General features: G+C 36.6%; 1 protein-coding gene across 3 annotated transcripts in view; it reads right to left on the bottom strand.

The window, feature by feature from the left end:
* cgnl1.S (cingulin-like 1 S homeolog) overlaps positions 1-17,666 on the bottom strand; it is a 71,007-nt gene that overhangs the window by 22,194 nt on the left and 31,147 nt on the right. For all 3 annotated transcript variants that reach the window (XM_018255472.2, XM_018255473.2, XM_041588319.1), the window contains 8 exons: positions 16,401-16,495; positions 15,566-15,659; positions 10,447-10,542; positions 9,896-10,041; positions 7,710-7,848; positions 6,306-6,518; positions 941-1,147; positions 3-107 (listed from right to left, as the gene is read on the bottom strand). In XM_018255472.2, the coding sequence (XP_018110961.1) occupies positions 3-107; positions 941-1,147; positions 6,306-6,518; positions 7,710-7,848; positions 9,896-10,041; positions 10,447-10,542; positions 15,566-15,659; positions 16,401-16,495 (1,095 nt within the window). The remainder of the gene's footprint in view (positions 1-2; positions 108-940; positions 1,148-6,305; positions 6,519-7,709; positions 7,849-9,895; positions 10,042-10,446; positions 10,543-15,565; positions 15,660-16,400; positions 16,496-17,666) is intronic.

Raw genomic sequence — 17,666 nt, 5'->3', positions numbered from 1 at the left:
ACCTTAGTGTCTTCAAGTTGATTTTCCAGCTTTCTTGCAAACTGCACAGCTTCCTTGTCTTGGTCCTTTGCATTTACCAAGGCAACTGCCAACTGCTGCTTTTCTTTCTGTAGCAATATTTGTACATCATAATGACCACTTACAGCTTTTACAACAAATGTTGAATATTTATTTCCAGCAAAGGCAATGCCTAAGTGCACACAGTGTGTCAGATCCTTGAACACCATCAATCTCAACTAGTAACAGGATGTAATTACACTCAAAAAATGTAGTACATTAGTACCCCAGCCGGCAGTATACACTTTCAGGACTTTTTCTTAGCAGTAGAGGTGGATTAGTGAGTTAACTGGCCCTTCTGACAAATGCTGCTTGATACCAAAGGCACTGTACAGATGCCACCTTATTCACGAGGAGAAACTACGGCAGCAGCTGGGGAGAGTTTTTATTTTTTAAAAATGAATCTACTATATAGGCACCTAGGGCTACCCCCCTAGGCACAGGCCCTACTGCAACAAACAATATCAATTAAGTATCCTCACACCCAGCCTCCCACAGTTAATTTAAAAAACTGTGTATATTATTGCACCACCCTCTATGTAAGCTAACTCGGAGAAGTTGATTTCTACTAAACCATAACTTCTATCTAAAGGAATTTAAAATATTGATCATGGGGTCAAGAGCTGAAAAATTATAAAAATTGCAGTCATCTCACTACTGTACCTCAGGCTTTATCAAGAGAACAGGCCCTACTACTATTTTAAGCTTATTCACTTGCAAACAATCATTTGAATTGTGTGGGGCCAAGCAGGGGAACTGACTAATAAGTAGTTTCATTATAGGTTTATGATCAATGTGGAGGCCTTAAATTAATTTGCTTTGGGACCCAATCACTTCTAGTTACAATGATTTAAATATACCTTTACTTTCAATATTTTCTCACCTCAGACTTTGAAAGTTTGTCTTTGAGTCTCTCATTCTCTTCACTTAAGTCATTTATTTCCTTGTGAAGTCCAGCAATTTTGACCTCAAGGTTCTCGGTTTTCCTTTTCAGCTCCTCGTTCTCTTGCAACAGCACTTTCACTTTGTTTTCAAACACAGATTTTAGTTGACTGGCCTCATTCTTCTGATTAGCTATATCACTGGAATTCTGTTTTGATAGAAACAAATGAAGCTGAATATTACAAATATGGTTAAATTAAGTACTTGTTGTGTATACAAACATAGTACTATATATTTTGAGAAGATTAATTTCAAGCAAAACTCAAAGTACTGTGTAATGCAAACAAAAGGATTATTGTACTCAAAAACCTGCTAGACAATGCCAATTTATTATAATATATAAAAGTTAGCTTTTATATTAGCTATAAAGCTATATATAGCTATATATTTACCAGCAGGAATTTCAACAGTAATGTTCATCTGTGAACAACTCGAGGCTTGCCATTAATAATCTTTTACACTAGATGGCTTTTGTATCTTTTATTCCTGCCACTTCATTTAGTGATCAATATTTACAAGTTTGTCAAATTCAAAGAAGAATAACAAGATTATTTGTGATTCCTAATCCCAACATAAGCAGCAATACAAAAAGAAACGTTGCTGCTTGATGGATTTGATTCAGCTGTAAGTAAAAGAGTAGGTTAAGCAAACAGGGAGACAATGTAACATGCTCCTTTAATGCTTGACCTGCTTCAAATTTGTGTAGGACGGCCATTAGACAAAGAACAGGAAGAAGGCCAAGTCAAGGTTGTTAGGAGCTACAAGAGAGCAGCTTTATTTCCATGTTTGTCAGCATTAGTAGATCGTGTGGGAATGCCCTGAATCACAGTGAAACAATGCAGCATGGCTCCAGCAATGGCCGTCATATTAATAGCTTATGACAAACTGATAGTGCTAAAATGATTCCTAATTGAAATTTGCTAAAAGCAAGCTACCATTATTTCTTGACTGCATTAATTAACTTAAGTTCACCAACCCCCAAAGCCCCTAGTGTTTGAAAAGAATGATGAATGCAAATAAACAGAGCGAATAACAGAACTCCCATTTGTCTTTGAAGTGATTCAAATGGTCATATTAATTCCTGCAACCCAATGTGTAAATAAACACTGCTTACTCTACTTGTTACACCTCACCCACATTAGTTCCTGTGGGGCCTATAGCAAATACACTTGTTTTTCCCAGTTTTAAGCTAAAAGCAGCTGCCAGTCTCATTACTAAATTAATCTGTTATCATCATGAATGCAACGCCATGTCTGTAGATTTATTTATTATTAACAGCTTCACATTGCACAAACAAAAAAACATTTTAATGTACATATATTCAGGTATGGCATCTGTTATCTGGAAACCCGTAATCCAGAAAGCTCCAAAATGCAGGAAGACCATCTCCCATAGACTCCATTTCATCTAAATAATTAACATTTTTAAAAATGACATCCTTTTCTATGGAATAGAATATCCCAGCTAAAATATAATGAATCCTTACTGGAGGCAAAACAAACACTTCAGAAGAGAGGAGACGTTATCCTGGCGGGGACTGAGCCCTTTATAGGTAATCTGCCAGCCGGTGGAGCAACACAATCAGCTCTGGCAGTGGTAAAATGATCATCAAGGAATGAAGTAATGGTGTGGCTCAACCGATTCCAAATGTAATACAGGTACGAACCATCAAATTAAAACATATACTGCTTTATTGAAGACGCTTAAAAATAGCAAAATATCGGGCAGGGGAACAACTCAAAACAAACCTACTGGAATTAACGTTTAAATAATTTTCTAGCCGATTTAAGGTATCAAAATCCAAATTATGGAAAGATCCAATATCTGGAAAATCCTAGGTCCCGAGCATTCTAGATAATATAGGTCCCATACCTGTACAAGTCTTCTGGCTACCTATGAATAAACAACATAGCAAAATGTCAAAATAACAAATTGTCGATAAAAACTGCACTACTCCCAATGTGCCTAGAGACCCCGCAGACATATTTGAATTACATCATTATAATCTCGCCAAACCTTTTGCACAATGGATATTCGTCCCACCGTATGACACCAGTTGGATAATATTTTCAGAGCTTCAATATCTGGCTTTACTTAAAACAAGTATGGTCTCCGTACATAAGCACTTTTTGCAGAATTCAAACAAATTCTAAGGGGTCTATTTATTTTGCTGTGTAAAACAAAATTCACAGAAAACGGTGTAAAAAGCTGTGTAAAATGTTATTGGCCTGTCACCTCCTGTGAGGGTCATTTCATGTTATGTGAAGTAATTCTAAGTGTAAAAACAGCCCTGAACAAAACTAGGGCTTGTGTTGGAAATGCATTCTTCCAGTTTTAATTGAAAAATTAAACACTCAAGAATACTGGCTCCAAGGTCTGCCATCACTCCTAAGGGTGTCAAACAGGTGGCTTTCCATTCAGTAGTACAGGTATGGGATAAGTTATCCGGGAAACTCGTTATCCAGAAGGCTCCGAATTACGGGAAGGCAGTCTCCCATAGACTCTATTTTATCCAAATATTTCAAATTGTAAACAATTATTTCCTTTTTCTCTATAATAATAACAACAATAAAACAGTTCTTTGTATGGATACAAAATAAGATATAATGAATACTTATTGAAAGCAAAGCCAGTCTACTGGGTTTATTTAAAGGAGAACTAAACCATAAATTTGAATATGGCTAAAAATGCCATTTTATATACTAAATTTGTTGCACCAGCCTAAAGTTTCTGCTTGTCAATAGCAGCAATGATCACATCAAACTTGTCACAGGGGGTCACCATCTTGAAAAGTGTCTGTGCCACTCACATGCTCAGTGGGCTCTGAGCAGCTGTTGAGAAGCTAAGCTTAGGGGTCGTCACAAATTATCAAGAAGAAAATGAGGTTGTCCTGTAATATAAGTTGAAGCTACAGGGCTGATTATTAAATGATCATGCTAATTGCACTGGTTTCTGTGCTGCCATGTAGTAATTATCTGTATTATTTACTAATCAGCCTTATATTGTGACATTTATATTCTATGTGTACTGTATATTGTGAGTTAGTCCCGAAGCTCAGTAAGTGACAGCAGCACAGAGCATGTGCGGTGAATCAACAGAAAAGAAGATGGGGAGCTACTGGGGCATCTTCAGAGGCACAGATCTTCAGGGCCGTGGTTCCCTTGGGCATGTTCAGAAGCCCAAAACATAATGTACAACATTTCTAGCCTACTTCTTTAGTTAAGCTTTAGTTCTATATTATTTACTTGAAGACTTATGGTATGAATATCCAAATCACAGAAAGATCCATTATCCGGAAAACCACAGGTCCTGAGCATTCTGAATAAAGGTTCCCATACCTGTAGTTAGAATTGATGGTAGAGAGGTGCATTTTGGCCACCACTGCTTTCCATTGGATGACAAAACATTTGTCATAGCCCCTAAATTACGCTTCTTTCAGGAATTTTATTGTTGCCTAAGAAAGTAGTATGATCTACACACAAAGATCAGGCAGAAGAAGGTTCTGGAACACAGGGACGACTCTTGAAGGCCTATTTATTAAAGGTTGGATTTTAGCAGTTTTAATGGCTTTTGAATCCACGATTGAACTCTATTTCTCTAAATCCAGAAATGCCAAATATAAATATTATGAAAGGAAAAAATGCTGAACAATGCCTAAAAAACAGAAAACCTCTAAAACTTACTACCAAAAAAAATCCAAAAACCTGTAAAAGTCTGAATTGATTAAAAGTGGTCCAATAGGACCAGACAGCTCCCCTCGACTTCAATGGGACCTCAAAAACTTTTAGTTGCCGCACGTCTGTAATAGCGTTTTTCGAATTTTTTACACTTAATAAACCTCTACATTTCTGAGTTTTAAAGAAATACAGAAAAAACACACATTTTTAGCGATAAGTGAAAAAAATATTGATTGTAAATATATCCATTTGGAGCACAGGTTTTTTTTTTTACATACACAGGGAAGCTACATTAAAACTTTACAATTTTTTTTTACAAATTGCAAAAAAAAATGATAAATTAGCCTCTTTTTTGTAACAAAAAGTTGCACTAATTAACACTAACTACTGGCTAGGTTTATAAATTGGCCCAACTATGTATGACCTTGTAAAAGCCAAACACATTTAGTGGAATGTTTATTACTAGATAAGCAAATATGTGTGGTCAAATGCTCAGTTTGCTTTGATAATAACAGCTATGCAAGAAATGTAAGCATCAGTAATCCTTCAGGTCTGTTCCAGCACACTTTTTTTTAACAGCAACATGGACACTTACTTAACAATAATGTCAAGTGGTAAAAATGTCCTGTAAATTTTTTTTGTTTTTAAAATCTACAAAACATTGCCCAGTCAGTATTTTTTGATGCTATTTGAGGGAAAAAAATATCTGTGCTTTCGGTTTGCCATTACTTTAATATAACTTGGTCTAAAGCTGGCCCCACAGAGACACAGTCTGATTTGATGAACTCTGAACAGTTCTGATAACGTTTCAAGCTTTGCTAACCAGTTCTATCCCCAAAGCATGTCTTTGTGAGGGAGGGAATCATTTTTACAGTGCATAATTTAAAATTGCATTCAAATAATTTAATACAGTAGGAACTTTTTATACAAGTAATAACAGTATTTCAGACAATTACAGGTTAACCATCTGAAATACTGTTAATATATAAATGTCAATTTACATAAATATTTTGGTGTTTCAGAAGTATAAAGGCTGCATAATCATTAACCAGTCATATCTTGGAGTGTAAACTCCCTCAATATTTGATTTTGTTGATCGTTTTCGTTTTTTTCCATCCACAGGTACAAATCCAAATTGCTTCAGCAAATAATGGCAACAAAATACTCCCAGACTCAAACCAGTGTAAACTGGCTAACAATCTGTAGCAGAATCAGATTTCCCAAAAAGTGACATCTAAATCACAAGCAGAGATTCGCACTATGTTCTCTAAGCACTGACAATCAGGTCTGGACTAGTATTCTTTGTTTGCTGGTGTGCTGTTTGAGCCTCGGTGTACTTGAAGTGCCAAGGCCTATTCTGAATCAGAGATCGGGCCTGCTGACCATATCATTTGTCTGTCAGTTCTCATATAGAGAGAATATGGACCAAAACATGCAATTTCAAGCCAACATATGTCCCCTGTGAGCACCAACAGAGATACACCATAACTGTTAGTGTTAACAGAACAGATGTGGACCAGAGTACACCAGTTTTATTGGACATTTTCACATGGGCAACAAAATGCCACATATTCCACTTCCCTAAAGGGCCCATCTCCTGAAATGAACATGTGAAACATCACAGCTTACCTTTACTGCTTCATTTAGATTGTCTCTGATCTTTTTCAGCTCTTTCTCATACTGCTCCTTGAGCTTATCAATTTCCTGGTCATGAGTGGATATCTCTTCCTTCAACGCTCCCTTCAGTGCAGTAAGTTCGCGCTCCCGTTTCCTTATTAAGTCTTCCTGCTCTTCTTTAGCCAAAAGGATCTCTTCGAACCTTTGTTTCATTTCGATCAGCTCCTAGATTTACATTGAAATGGACAATGTTAACACAAGTATAATTTTCTAATGAGCAAAAAGTAAAATTGTGGCTCTTACAGTGCAAGACTTTAAAACGGGGCAGATCACTGGCCAATTTAACCACAATTTAGACACAACAGGTCCAATACAGACCTGAACTGATTCTGCTTCAGTGTCATTGAAACAACTGGAAAAAGAAACATTAGTATAATTTGTATTATTCAATTAAGATTTTCTGTAGATGTTAGATTTCAAAATCCCATAGATCGAACTACAAGGGATGTAATCTACACATTATAGCTTTAGAAGCAGACTGGAGAAGAGCACAAAAAGAGAAAAACATCACTGGTATATAAAAAAAAACCCTACATTAAATAATGGAATTGCTGATAAGGTGAAAAGTACTAAATAAAACAGGCTCAGCAGACAAAGCCCAAAGGCCGAGGGCATACAAGCAGTTGCTATGCTTCGCTCCACCTAATTAATATTAATATATTGATATATGATATTAATACTTCCTGTATCGGCATTTAAAGTAACAGTATACTCTTGTGTGCAGATACACAGAGTTGAGCTGAGATCGGCCTTAAAACCGCGAAAGCAGGCAACTTGAAGCCAATCTCCGCTCTGCTCTTTGTAACTGTACAAAAGCGGAATCCGTTCTTTTAAATGTAGAGCTGATTTCAGAGCATCCACTTCACTCTGCCTCAATTTTCATTATGCAGAGAAAAGTTAAGGTAAGGCATGCGTGCCCTCAGCCTAACAAACTTGAAGGTGTAAATCTTGAAAATAAATTGAAGGAGCTTTTCTTGAGTTCCCAATGCACTGGTGATGACAGTGGCTTATTCACTCACACTTGATGAACTTTGCTCCAGTGCATTAACTCATAGCAACCAATCACAAAATAGCTTTGATCATTCCTCTGCTTGTAGAACTAGGAAACCAAATCTTCACATCCAGTCTGAAAATGCAGTGAGACACACATGGATGGGGAGTAAGTAGCGCCAATGCTACAATCCCTGTTAAAGTCATATTTGGAATAAAACAGTATAGGTGCCCATACATTTTCAAATATAGGCATATATATTAATACACATTCACATATTATGTGCCTGTAGGAGACACACAACATGATCGATACACAGTGAAACCACTTGAAACCATATTTCTCTGTATGTTTATATTGCTGACCTCTACAAATGCTTCTCTTTCCCCATCATCAACAGAGCTCTTGGCATTATCCAATTCATCGTGCATTTCTGACAGCTGTTCCTGCAAGTCTCTGATCTCTGTCTGATATTGTTCATGTTCCATCTTTAGTTCAAACAATCTATCAAAAAGCAAATGGTCAGGCAATCAAAGTAAAAATAATACACAAATTTTATTCTGTTTTATATCTAAAAAAGAATAGGTGGATACATAAACAACAAATTTTAAAGAAACAGTAACACCACAAAAGTGTTTTACAGGAACAACAATGAAATGTATTGTTGCCCTGCACTGGTAAAACTGGTGTGTTTGCTTCAGAAACTCTGCTATAGTTTATATAAACAAGCTGCTGTGTAGCCATGGGGGCAGCCATTCAAGCACAGGATACACAGTAGATAACAGATAAGTTCTGAAGAATCCCATTGTATACTACAGAGCTTATCAGTTATCCACTGTGTATCCTGTGCCTTTTCTCCTTTTTCATGGTTACACAGCAGCTTGTTTATATATAATTATTGTAGTTTCTGAAGCAATTACACCAGTTTTACCAGTGCAGCACAACAGTGCATTATTGAAATACTTTTTATTTTTTGGGGTTACTGTTCCTTGAAATAAATTGTATAAATTTTTTGTTTTTCTGGCAAGCAACAAAATTAAAATAATCGAGTTGCACTCGCACACCCTGGCCTTCAATTAGGATAATCCCTGGTGCACAGCAATGGAGGAATCGGCATCCCACCTTGTAATGACGGATCAAAAGAGAATTCACTGGCACACAGGGACTGCTAGCAGGGTAAACCCTTGCTGATTTATTGAATGATTTGCAGCATGCTGCAAAGCAACAAAATTACCCATAAAGGTACTTTTCTAAAATAAAAAAATTAAATAAAAAAAAAGTCACAACTAGCCCTTGGAGCTGCCAAAACATTGTTAGAAGCACCGACGTTGGTCACCAATTGCAAAATAACTGGGTATGCCACCAACTCCTGCCCTGATAATAACTGCCAAGATTTCTGTAGTGCTTTTAATCTACCAGACCATCAAAATAAATAGTTAGAAATCATGTCTATGATGAAAGTTCAATACTAGAGTGATTGGTAGAGCAGTATGCATACTGGCATATAAAATGGCAACCATGCCACATATGTAGACAGAACACTGTTCGATAGTATTCATAGAATAGGACTTGTACCTTTTCTTGTTGAGTTTTCCTGTACTTCTGTCTGCTGACAGTAAATGGTTATTAACCTTCACAGTCAGCAGTTTTTCATACACTTATTGTTCTGTTCCTACAAAGGCCCATATTTCCATAAATTGCTAATTAATTAAGCAAAGTGCAGTAAAAGGCACAATGTGTCATGTTTAGTCCATCATGCACCTGCTGCTTATTGCTGCAACTAGATGTCCTCCTTTACTGTCTCTTTACAGGATTGGTGGTACATGGATACCACTTGCATGCCCCTCATTTGCACTTCATTCAGGAGGCACAAGGAGAAGCACCTGGTGCCCTGGAACCCTGTACCTTTAGGCCATATTTATAGGTCTTACTTGCATTTGTTACAGAGATCCTTGCACCAGATTGTACTTCAGTTCAAGGCACAGAATTTAGATTGCAACTCAGAAGCAACACAATGGACCCTAAACTGCACTTGCTCCTTGCCCATATTCAATAAGCTCTAAAGCATCTCAAACCATGGAAGCATTTGTTTTCACTCTATAAAGATATACCATGTCAATGCTTACAATTTTGATTTTTGCAAATCAAAATTTTGACGAACCCTTTTCTGTTCTGCAACAGAGTTCACATTTTAAAAACTTAAAAAAATGTTCCTTTGTTCCTGCTTAACAAGTAAGACTTTATTATGTAGAAAACACAGCTAGCTTTTTTAAAAAAAGTCACTATGCACAAAACAAACAGTTTCCACCATTTATTTGCTATTTCTCATCTTACTCCACCCTCTGTGATTCTCAGTGTGAAACTGCAGCATCACTGAGGCAGACTTGGATTAAATGTACAAGTGTGCCTAAAAACACAACATTCTGTCTTCCCTTGACAAACATCTCAGGCTTGGATTTCATCCAACAATCTCTTGGGAAGAAAGCTTTTCAACAAAAGGAACCATTGACATAAAATGTATTGGAATACACACATTCACCCAAAAACTTACTCTTCAAGATGTTTTCTTAATTCCTTTTCACTTTCACCCAGTCTCTTACGAAGAACAACATTTTCTTCCATGCTTTTCTCTAGCTGGTCTGGGATGTCTTTCATGTATGCTTTGGTCGTTGGTTCTCCTTTGTTGCTTTTGTGATTCTACGGTAATCAAGTGGACAAGTCCATGTAACAAAAACACATTATGAAAACAATTACATCGGACCGCTCTATGGTCTCAACCTCTTAGTATCTACAGCAATAGGAAGCAACAGTAAACTTAGTGCATTCCATTATTGAGATAGAAGGGTAAAGAGATCCTTTACCGAAATATTGTACAGGTATTGGACCTATTATCCAGAATGCTTGGGACCTGGGGTTTTCCAGATAATGGATCTTTCAACAATTTGGATCTTTCTGGATAATGGGTTTCCTTATAATGGATCCCATACCTGTATTTATAAAGCTTCAGGCTAACTAGACCCTTCCACAAACAGAATTTCCTAACATAACAATATGTGGAACAAGGGTTAGATCAGCAGATTTAACCTGCAGCCTCGATCATACCTTAATTTCTTCATCAAGTCTTTCTTGCAAAGCCAAAACTTTCTTTTCAAGTTCATTTTTCTGTTCCTGCAAAACTTTGATATCTGCAGAAGGCTCCTGCAAAATGCAATGGTTGTTTTCAGTATGTGACAGCAAAGCCTTTTACAATCAACAAAAAAAGTCAGCAAAACTGAACAGTCATGAAAAAAAATAAAGTGTATGTTTGTTTGTCTTTACATTTTTCTATCAAGCTGAACGTATAATTATTTTTCTTTAGTTTTGTTTTTTGAAGTGTTAACTTTTTAGCATGAATAAAAACTCAGGCTCTATTGGCCAGTCATTACAAAAATAACAGACAAAGCTGCAGCACGACACCCTACCTAGGTTTATTAAATAAAATGGGTAGGTTTGATTTTCCCGTCAAATCGGGGGCCGTATGGGTTAGATTGCTCTAATACCCACTGTTGTAATCTGGTTGTTTGGCCCTGGAGCCAAGAATCAGATTAAAGGCCAGTATCGCCCCCCCCCCTTTGGCAGACACAGATGTAAAGATCTGCTCGTTTGACAACCTCAACAAATAAACGGATCTTATAATGTATGGCCACCTTATATTGGGCATTAGTGTGAACTATGCAGAATTTAGCAGAAAAATCTTAAAGCAAATGAAAAAATTAGCATCGCTTTAGGGATAATGAAAGAGGATAACCTAACTTGGATAGTTTCATTTATATACTAGACAAATAACTGAACCTCAGCCACTGAACCGTAAAGATCCTAAATACTGGAAACATCTCACATTTTGACCGGTATTTAAACTGCAACTATGTATGAGTAATTTGGTCCACCAGTTCCTATACTCTTGTCTGAACCACAGTATAAATGCTTGTTTGTGTATGGTCAACTATGCCCACTGGGAATGGTTTAGAAAAGCATCCAGGGGGAAAAAAAAAAAGATCATTTCACTGTGCATATAATGAATATAATATGGATTTGTTAGGCAGAGATTAGGTGTCTGAAGCACACTTGACTACATGTGCTAAACAGGGCTTTATTAATCTGATGAAGCAAGCAGTCATGAGATTTGGATTTTTACAAAAACACATGCTTCCATACTTAGTTATTTGACTTAGGAGTCAAATATTTTGTGTTCCACTTAAATGTAATTCATTCTCAGTCGGTGACATTTCTGTTTCAGAGCCAGAACATTAATTGCGTAACCTTCTACCTAGAAATAACCTTCGGCAGAATTCCACTTCAAGCTCTAAAGTCACCTGAATGTAAAATTACTGAACTATGTCTGTTGTGCAAAAAACAACATGCCAGTGCCTTTTACTCTTTTCTATATTTTAAAAAAAGTAGTGTTTTTGTGTTTATTTATTGAAACTTTCTGCAAAAACCCTACTTGTCCTGCCCATCTCAGATCGGTCAACTTCTTCTAATGCTTGGCATGGGGATTTCTGGGTTTGCGATGTTACTGGTCGTGATGTCAGTGGAAGTTATGTCGCGCACATGCTCAGAAAGTCTCCAGAAGCCACCGAAACTGTGCTGCACATGCACACTACGTTTCCCTGATGTCACTGAAATGCGAGAGCATATATAGACCAGATTTTTGCCCGCAAACTGTTAGAAATCGTTAGTGATCAGGAAGATCAGGGTGAGGGAGGGGGAGAGGAGCAAACTGAGCATGCTCAAGCCCTATCCCTGGAGGTTTATGCTGAAAACAGGAAGTCTGATACAGAAGCCCATGTGTACACAATAGAAGGAAAGAAATGCTGTGTTTCATTTGACAGAGGACTCAGAGCAGCATTACTTTGAGGGTTTACTGGTGTATTTATATAGACTTTTCAGATAAACCTTACTTAATTTTAGCCTTTCCTTCTCATTTAAGACACTCTCACCCCTTATTTGAAACATTGACAGGGACTATAGCAGATTTTTAGGGAGCTCCAAAAAAGGGGACATTTTTAAAGACAATATTTTAGCCCAAAGCAAATTCAGCACCATATAATGTTCACTGTTGCCTACAAAGTTTTTTTATATACATGTCTCCTTAAAGGTATATTAATGGCAGACTGGGTACCATATTCAAAAGCTACAGCATGTACTTAAGAGGGAACTATCACGAAATTGAAAATGTAATATAAGCTTCCTCATACTGAAGTAAGAAACTTTCTAATTACAATCAATTAAAAATTCTGCATTGTGAAAAAAATCAAGTTTGTATTCACTATTCCTCTCTCTGCATTTGTTTCTCTTCATTCTGTCTTCATGTAGCAGTTGGGTGTCAAATGAATGATTCACTATATCGTATAGGGGGGGATCCCTTTCCTAGCAGATGCATTAAAGCTCACTCAAATAACTGATTTTAGTACAAACAAAATAACTGCCTTTTGCACAAATTCTACATGTAGAGAGTCAGAATTTCTGGTGATTTTAATAGAGTGAGCTCTAATACATCTTCTAGGCAAAAGGAGCCCCCCTATAAGATATATTGGATCATTCATCTGACACCCAACTCCTGGATGAAGACAGAATGAGGAGAAGATACAGATGCTGAGAGAGGAATAGTGAAGATAAACTTGATTATTTCAGAAATGGTACAGAATATTTAATTCATTGTATTTAGAAAGTTTCTTATTTCAGTATGCTGAAGCTAATATTACATTTTAATTTTTGCGATAGTTCCCCTTTACTCTAAAAGTCAACATTATTTCTGAGAAACACAGGGTGAATTTTAATAGTGGGTGCAGCCACTTTTTATTTTTATTTTGGGTACACACGCATGAAAGCTTTGCACTATTAAACAGCACTTTTTACTGCTCTGTTACTGCAATCAAACTTTGGTTATATATGAATAATGTAAAGGCATAGTTGTTACAGATCCATTGAGTCCGAGATATTTTCAGTAGTATAGAAACCTATAACAAGGGCACTTGCATGCCTAGTTAGGGGTGCAACGTCAGTGTATCTGAATGATTGTTATAGGACAAAAACTATTTACAATGGACTAAATGCCAAGGGATTATTTCAGTTGTGCTGGTAGATACATTAAATGGTGATGTGGGGATTTTTATTAAACCCTGCTTTTCCTTAGTCAGTTCAGAGTAGTTGTAGGCATATATATATATACGCAAAGTCTATAATTAGGTTGCATACAACCCTCTAACATTTTACTCTTTTTATTTATACCATGAAATAATACTAGAGCAAAATCATCTCTTATAGATCTAAAGGGCCCTTTATTTAACTTTTTTTTTTTAATTTGGGTAGGTTTTTATTTGGTATATGGAAAAAAAGGCACAATGTACAGAGTACTTTTTAGGATAACAGATTTACCAAGTTTGATAATGCACAGTGTGGGTAAACAATTACAGTACAGACATAATACATGTTCAGCTTGTAATAGAATTGACCATTTAAGGGGAACGGCTTTCAAACCAAAACTTGGTATAGAGGCCCACATAACACAGAAACCCCTAATATACCCATCACCGTTATCGGTTTCCTCAAAAAGTATGAATAAATGCCATTTTCTATGCTTAAATCCAACTGTTTAACCGTTCTTTTCTTTCTGCATCATTTGAAATCCTGGCAGGGAAGGACGGACTAAAACACTAATGTTAGAAATTGTAAAAACTTCTCCACAGCTTACAGACAGCATGCAGGAACTACATAACCCACAATACATTGCGCTGCGATGTTTCTTTTCTTTATTGAAATCACGTGTGCAGGGAATTGTGGGGTTTGGAGGATGCCGGCTAAGGACAGCTGGCTGTTGATACAAAGTAACGGTAGTCAAGCAGCTCAGCAAAGTAGTCAGAGAGATCAGCAGGAGAGCAGGGGGCTAAGTTTAGGGAACTGTTTCAAACCATTACAAATCATGAAAAGTCTGCATATTTTTTAATTGATGTATATTGCATGTGTTGCTTGAAATTGTGTTTACTTTTCAAAAAGCTCAATGTTTTTGTGGAGTTCCCCTTTAAGGACCAGTGTAAAAAAATGACTTCAAATGTTTTACTTAGAGTGAAGCAATGTAAAATAACAGCCCAAAGTTGGAGTTCTTGAAGTGTAAAATGACACACACCATGCAATATTCTACACAGCCTTGTACACAGTTTTTTTTTTTATTTGATTTTCGTTTTACACAGCATAATTAATATGCACCTTAGCCTTAGAGGAAGAGGAGGATTAAGACTACAAAAGGCACCTGAAAATGGAAAGTGGGTGATAGCTAAAACAGAAGTTTAATAGGGCTGCATTGTTATTTATACTCCTTTATTTATATAGCACAGACAGCATTCTACAGGATTTTACAAAGATGTTAACCAGTCGCACCACCCTAGTTCTAGCAAACTTTATACTAAAAACAGAAAAAAAATTCCTAGCACTCGGTCTAACCCACGCTGTGGCATTGACAAGCTGCTAGAAACACCCTTGTGCCATCACTTGGTCTAACCCACAATATGCTAAAAACGTAAAATTCTCACAGATAGTGTAGGACTCACGTACAATGAGAAGCCTTGATGTGGCACTTGAGCTTACATATTTTGGCCAGTGTGCCACCAACACCTAATTTTTTGTAATAATTATTTTTAAAGGCAAACCATGCTAGCAAACTGTATAGTCTAATTTCCCTCTAGTTTGGGAGAATTAATTTCGGATGTGCGGGAATGTGAAGAAACTGGAACTCCACCAGAGAGTTGCCTTAGCAGCAATGAAGCCCAAGGCTGTAAGTTAGAAACAATGACCACTGTTCTCCATGCCAGTATTCACTGGAAATTGTACAGAAGCCCTGTACACATCAACAAAGAAAATGATGAGCAATTTTGTTGGGCTTTTAAATGCAAAAAACCACACTGGTTATTGTTATTTGCTCACCCACATCACAGGCAATGCATTATACACCTAAACACCTGGTCATTTTTTTTTTCAAGTTATTGTATGTATTTAAAGCTCACAGTAGTAGGCCTGGTACAAATAATCACAACCTCCCTATATTTATATATTTGATATATATAACCTGATAACCTTCTGACTGCAAAGAAAACGCCATCTCAGATCCTGATATTTGACAGATATAGATTTTCATTATGAAATAGTATTTTAATAACTTGTTATAAAATGTAACAGGAATACCAACCTGAACAGTGTTGGCAGCTCTTGATTTTAAAGTCTGGATTTTTTCAAACACCAGGTTGACTTTTCTTTTAGTTGCGTCATCATTATCAGAGCTCCTAAAACACAATATTGTTTAACTTAATAAACAAATGCTCTAATAAAATTGATATAATAAGTCCATCCTTTCCTATCTAAATACAGTTTGTCAAGCCATCATAGCTTAATACAAATTAAATGATGCTGTAAATCATTTAAAGCAAAAAAAGCCCAACGTTTTCCATGTGTTGGACAAAAAGTCACTGCAGCACCTGTTCAGGACCATTATATGCAGCAAAACAAATCAGTCCGTATAACCCTTGGACAGGGCGAGGGCCACAAAAATATCATAGGGCTCAAAGCAGACAGCCCTACTTTTAATGTGTTACTACTAGCCTAAACATTTTTTTAATATGCAATGGGAAAATGTTAGGTGCATCTGTAATTTCATTTTAAAAATTCTAAACACAAAGAGTAAAAATGTTGTTGGTCATCAAACTAGAGACCATCTACATAATCCAGTTTTATTTATATATAGCATTGCTTGTTTAATGATGCCTGCCTACCCAAAAACATACTTATGTTGCAGGCCACTACATTTTAGAGCTGACAGAAGATAAAGAAGAAAAGTTAAGATGTACCTGTATATATGATCATTTATCAAACACTTGGCAAGAAAACACATGCAAAAAAATTGCACATAGGATATTTTAGACAATAACCCCTTCTTTTAGGCATACAAGGCATTTCCCATTGATTAAGGCATACAAGGCATTCCCCATTGATTATAATGGTAATCACAAAGAGTTTAATATACCGACCCTTCTTTCAGATAGTTAAATAGTATTTGTTTCGCCGTTTCCTCATTGGTTTGTTGTGCAACTTGTTGTTGTCCCTTCAAAAGATCAGGAGTTGCCTGAAAACAGGAAAAGTATTTTTAGTCAGAAATGGGAATCCAAAATTTGGTGTGCTACCACCATTAATGTGGACATGGTCTTGTGGTAACATGGGTATGGTTTAAAGTAATAAGCTAGAAAAGTTGGACGGCACTTCTGGAAAGGGCTTTATTACAGCAGTATGCTGATAACACCTAACGCGTTTCGGGATCAACTCCCTTAATCATAGGTTTAAACCTATGCTTTAAAATAGGTGTGATTTAAAAACAGGGAGTGGTCAGCACTGGCTTCCATTATCATCCCTCCCTCATGTAGGCCAGGAAAATTCCGTCCCTTAGTACCACAGAAGTTGGACACCACTGAGTTAGCTTATCAACCTCCAATGACATCACTCCATACCTCCAAACATTTGAAAATCGGAAATGGACACAAAAAGATCTGCCACGCCTATTTTGTGGCCATACACCCCTAATTACCATGTTGATTTTACAAAATTTGGCAGGTTATGGAAAGTATAAACACATTTCTGGTGGTCTTAGAATCATGTTTTTAGGGGCAGATTTATCAAGCGTCGAATTTCAAAATGCAAAAAACTTTGAAATTCAACCATCGAATAGGGAGTTCGACATTCGACGTCGAAGGATTTTTAAAATCGTACTATGAAATCCTTTGTGTCAAACGACTCGAACGATTTAATCGTACGATTTTACCAAAAATCCTTTGATTTCTCAAAATTTGCCAAAACACTCGGTTATAGATAGGAACTTTTTTAAAGAGACAGTACTTCAATTTTCGAAGTCAAAGTTTTTCAAATTTGGCATATTCGATGGTCGAAGTATCCAAAAATTACTTAGAAATTTGAAGTTTTTGAAATTTGAAAATTCACTTCGACCCTTAGTAAATGTGCCCCTATGTGTTGTTGTATATATATGAAATTGCCCTCTAAGCTGCAAGTCCCAGTATCCCTAAGACTTTTGAGTTATTTAGCTTTTTATTAAGCAGCTCTCCAGTTTGAAATTTCAGTAGGCATTTGTTTTTTAGATGAGGGTCAGTGACCCTATCTGAAAGATGAAAAGAGTCAGAAGAACAGTAGTCTGGTTACTAGGGTCCAAATTACCCTAGCAACCATGCATTTGATTTTATGAAGAGACTAGAATATAAATAGGAGAGGCCCTGAATAGAAAGAGGAGT

The sequence above is a fragment of the Xenopus laevis genome, chromosome 3S (assembly GCF_017654675.1).
Source record: "Xenopus laevis strain J_2021 chromosome 3S, Xenopus_laevis_v10.1, whole genome shotgun sequence".
In the NCBI taxonomy this organism is placed as follows: Eukaryota; Metazoa; Chordata; class Amphibia; order Anura; family Pipidae; genus Xenopus; species Xenopus laevis.
This window is presented reverse-complemented; position numbering and strand designations above follow the sequence as displayed.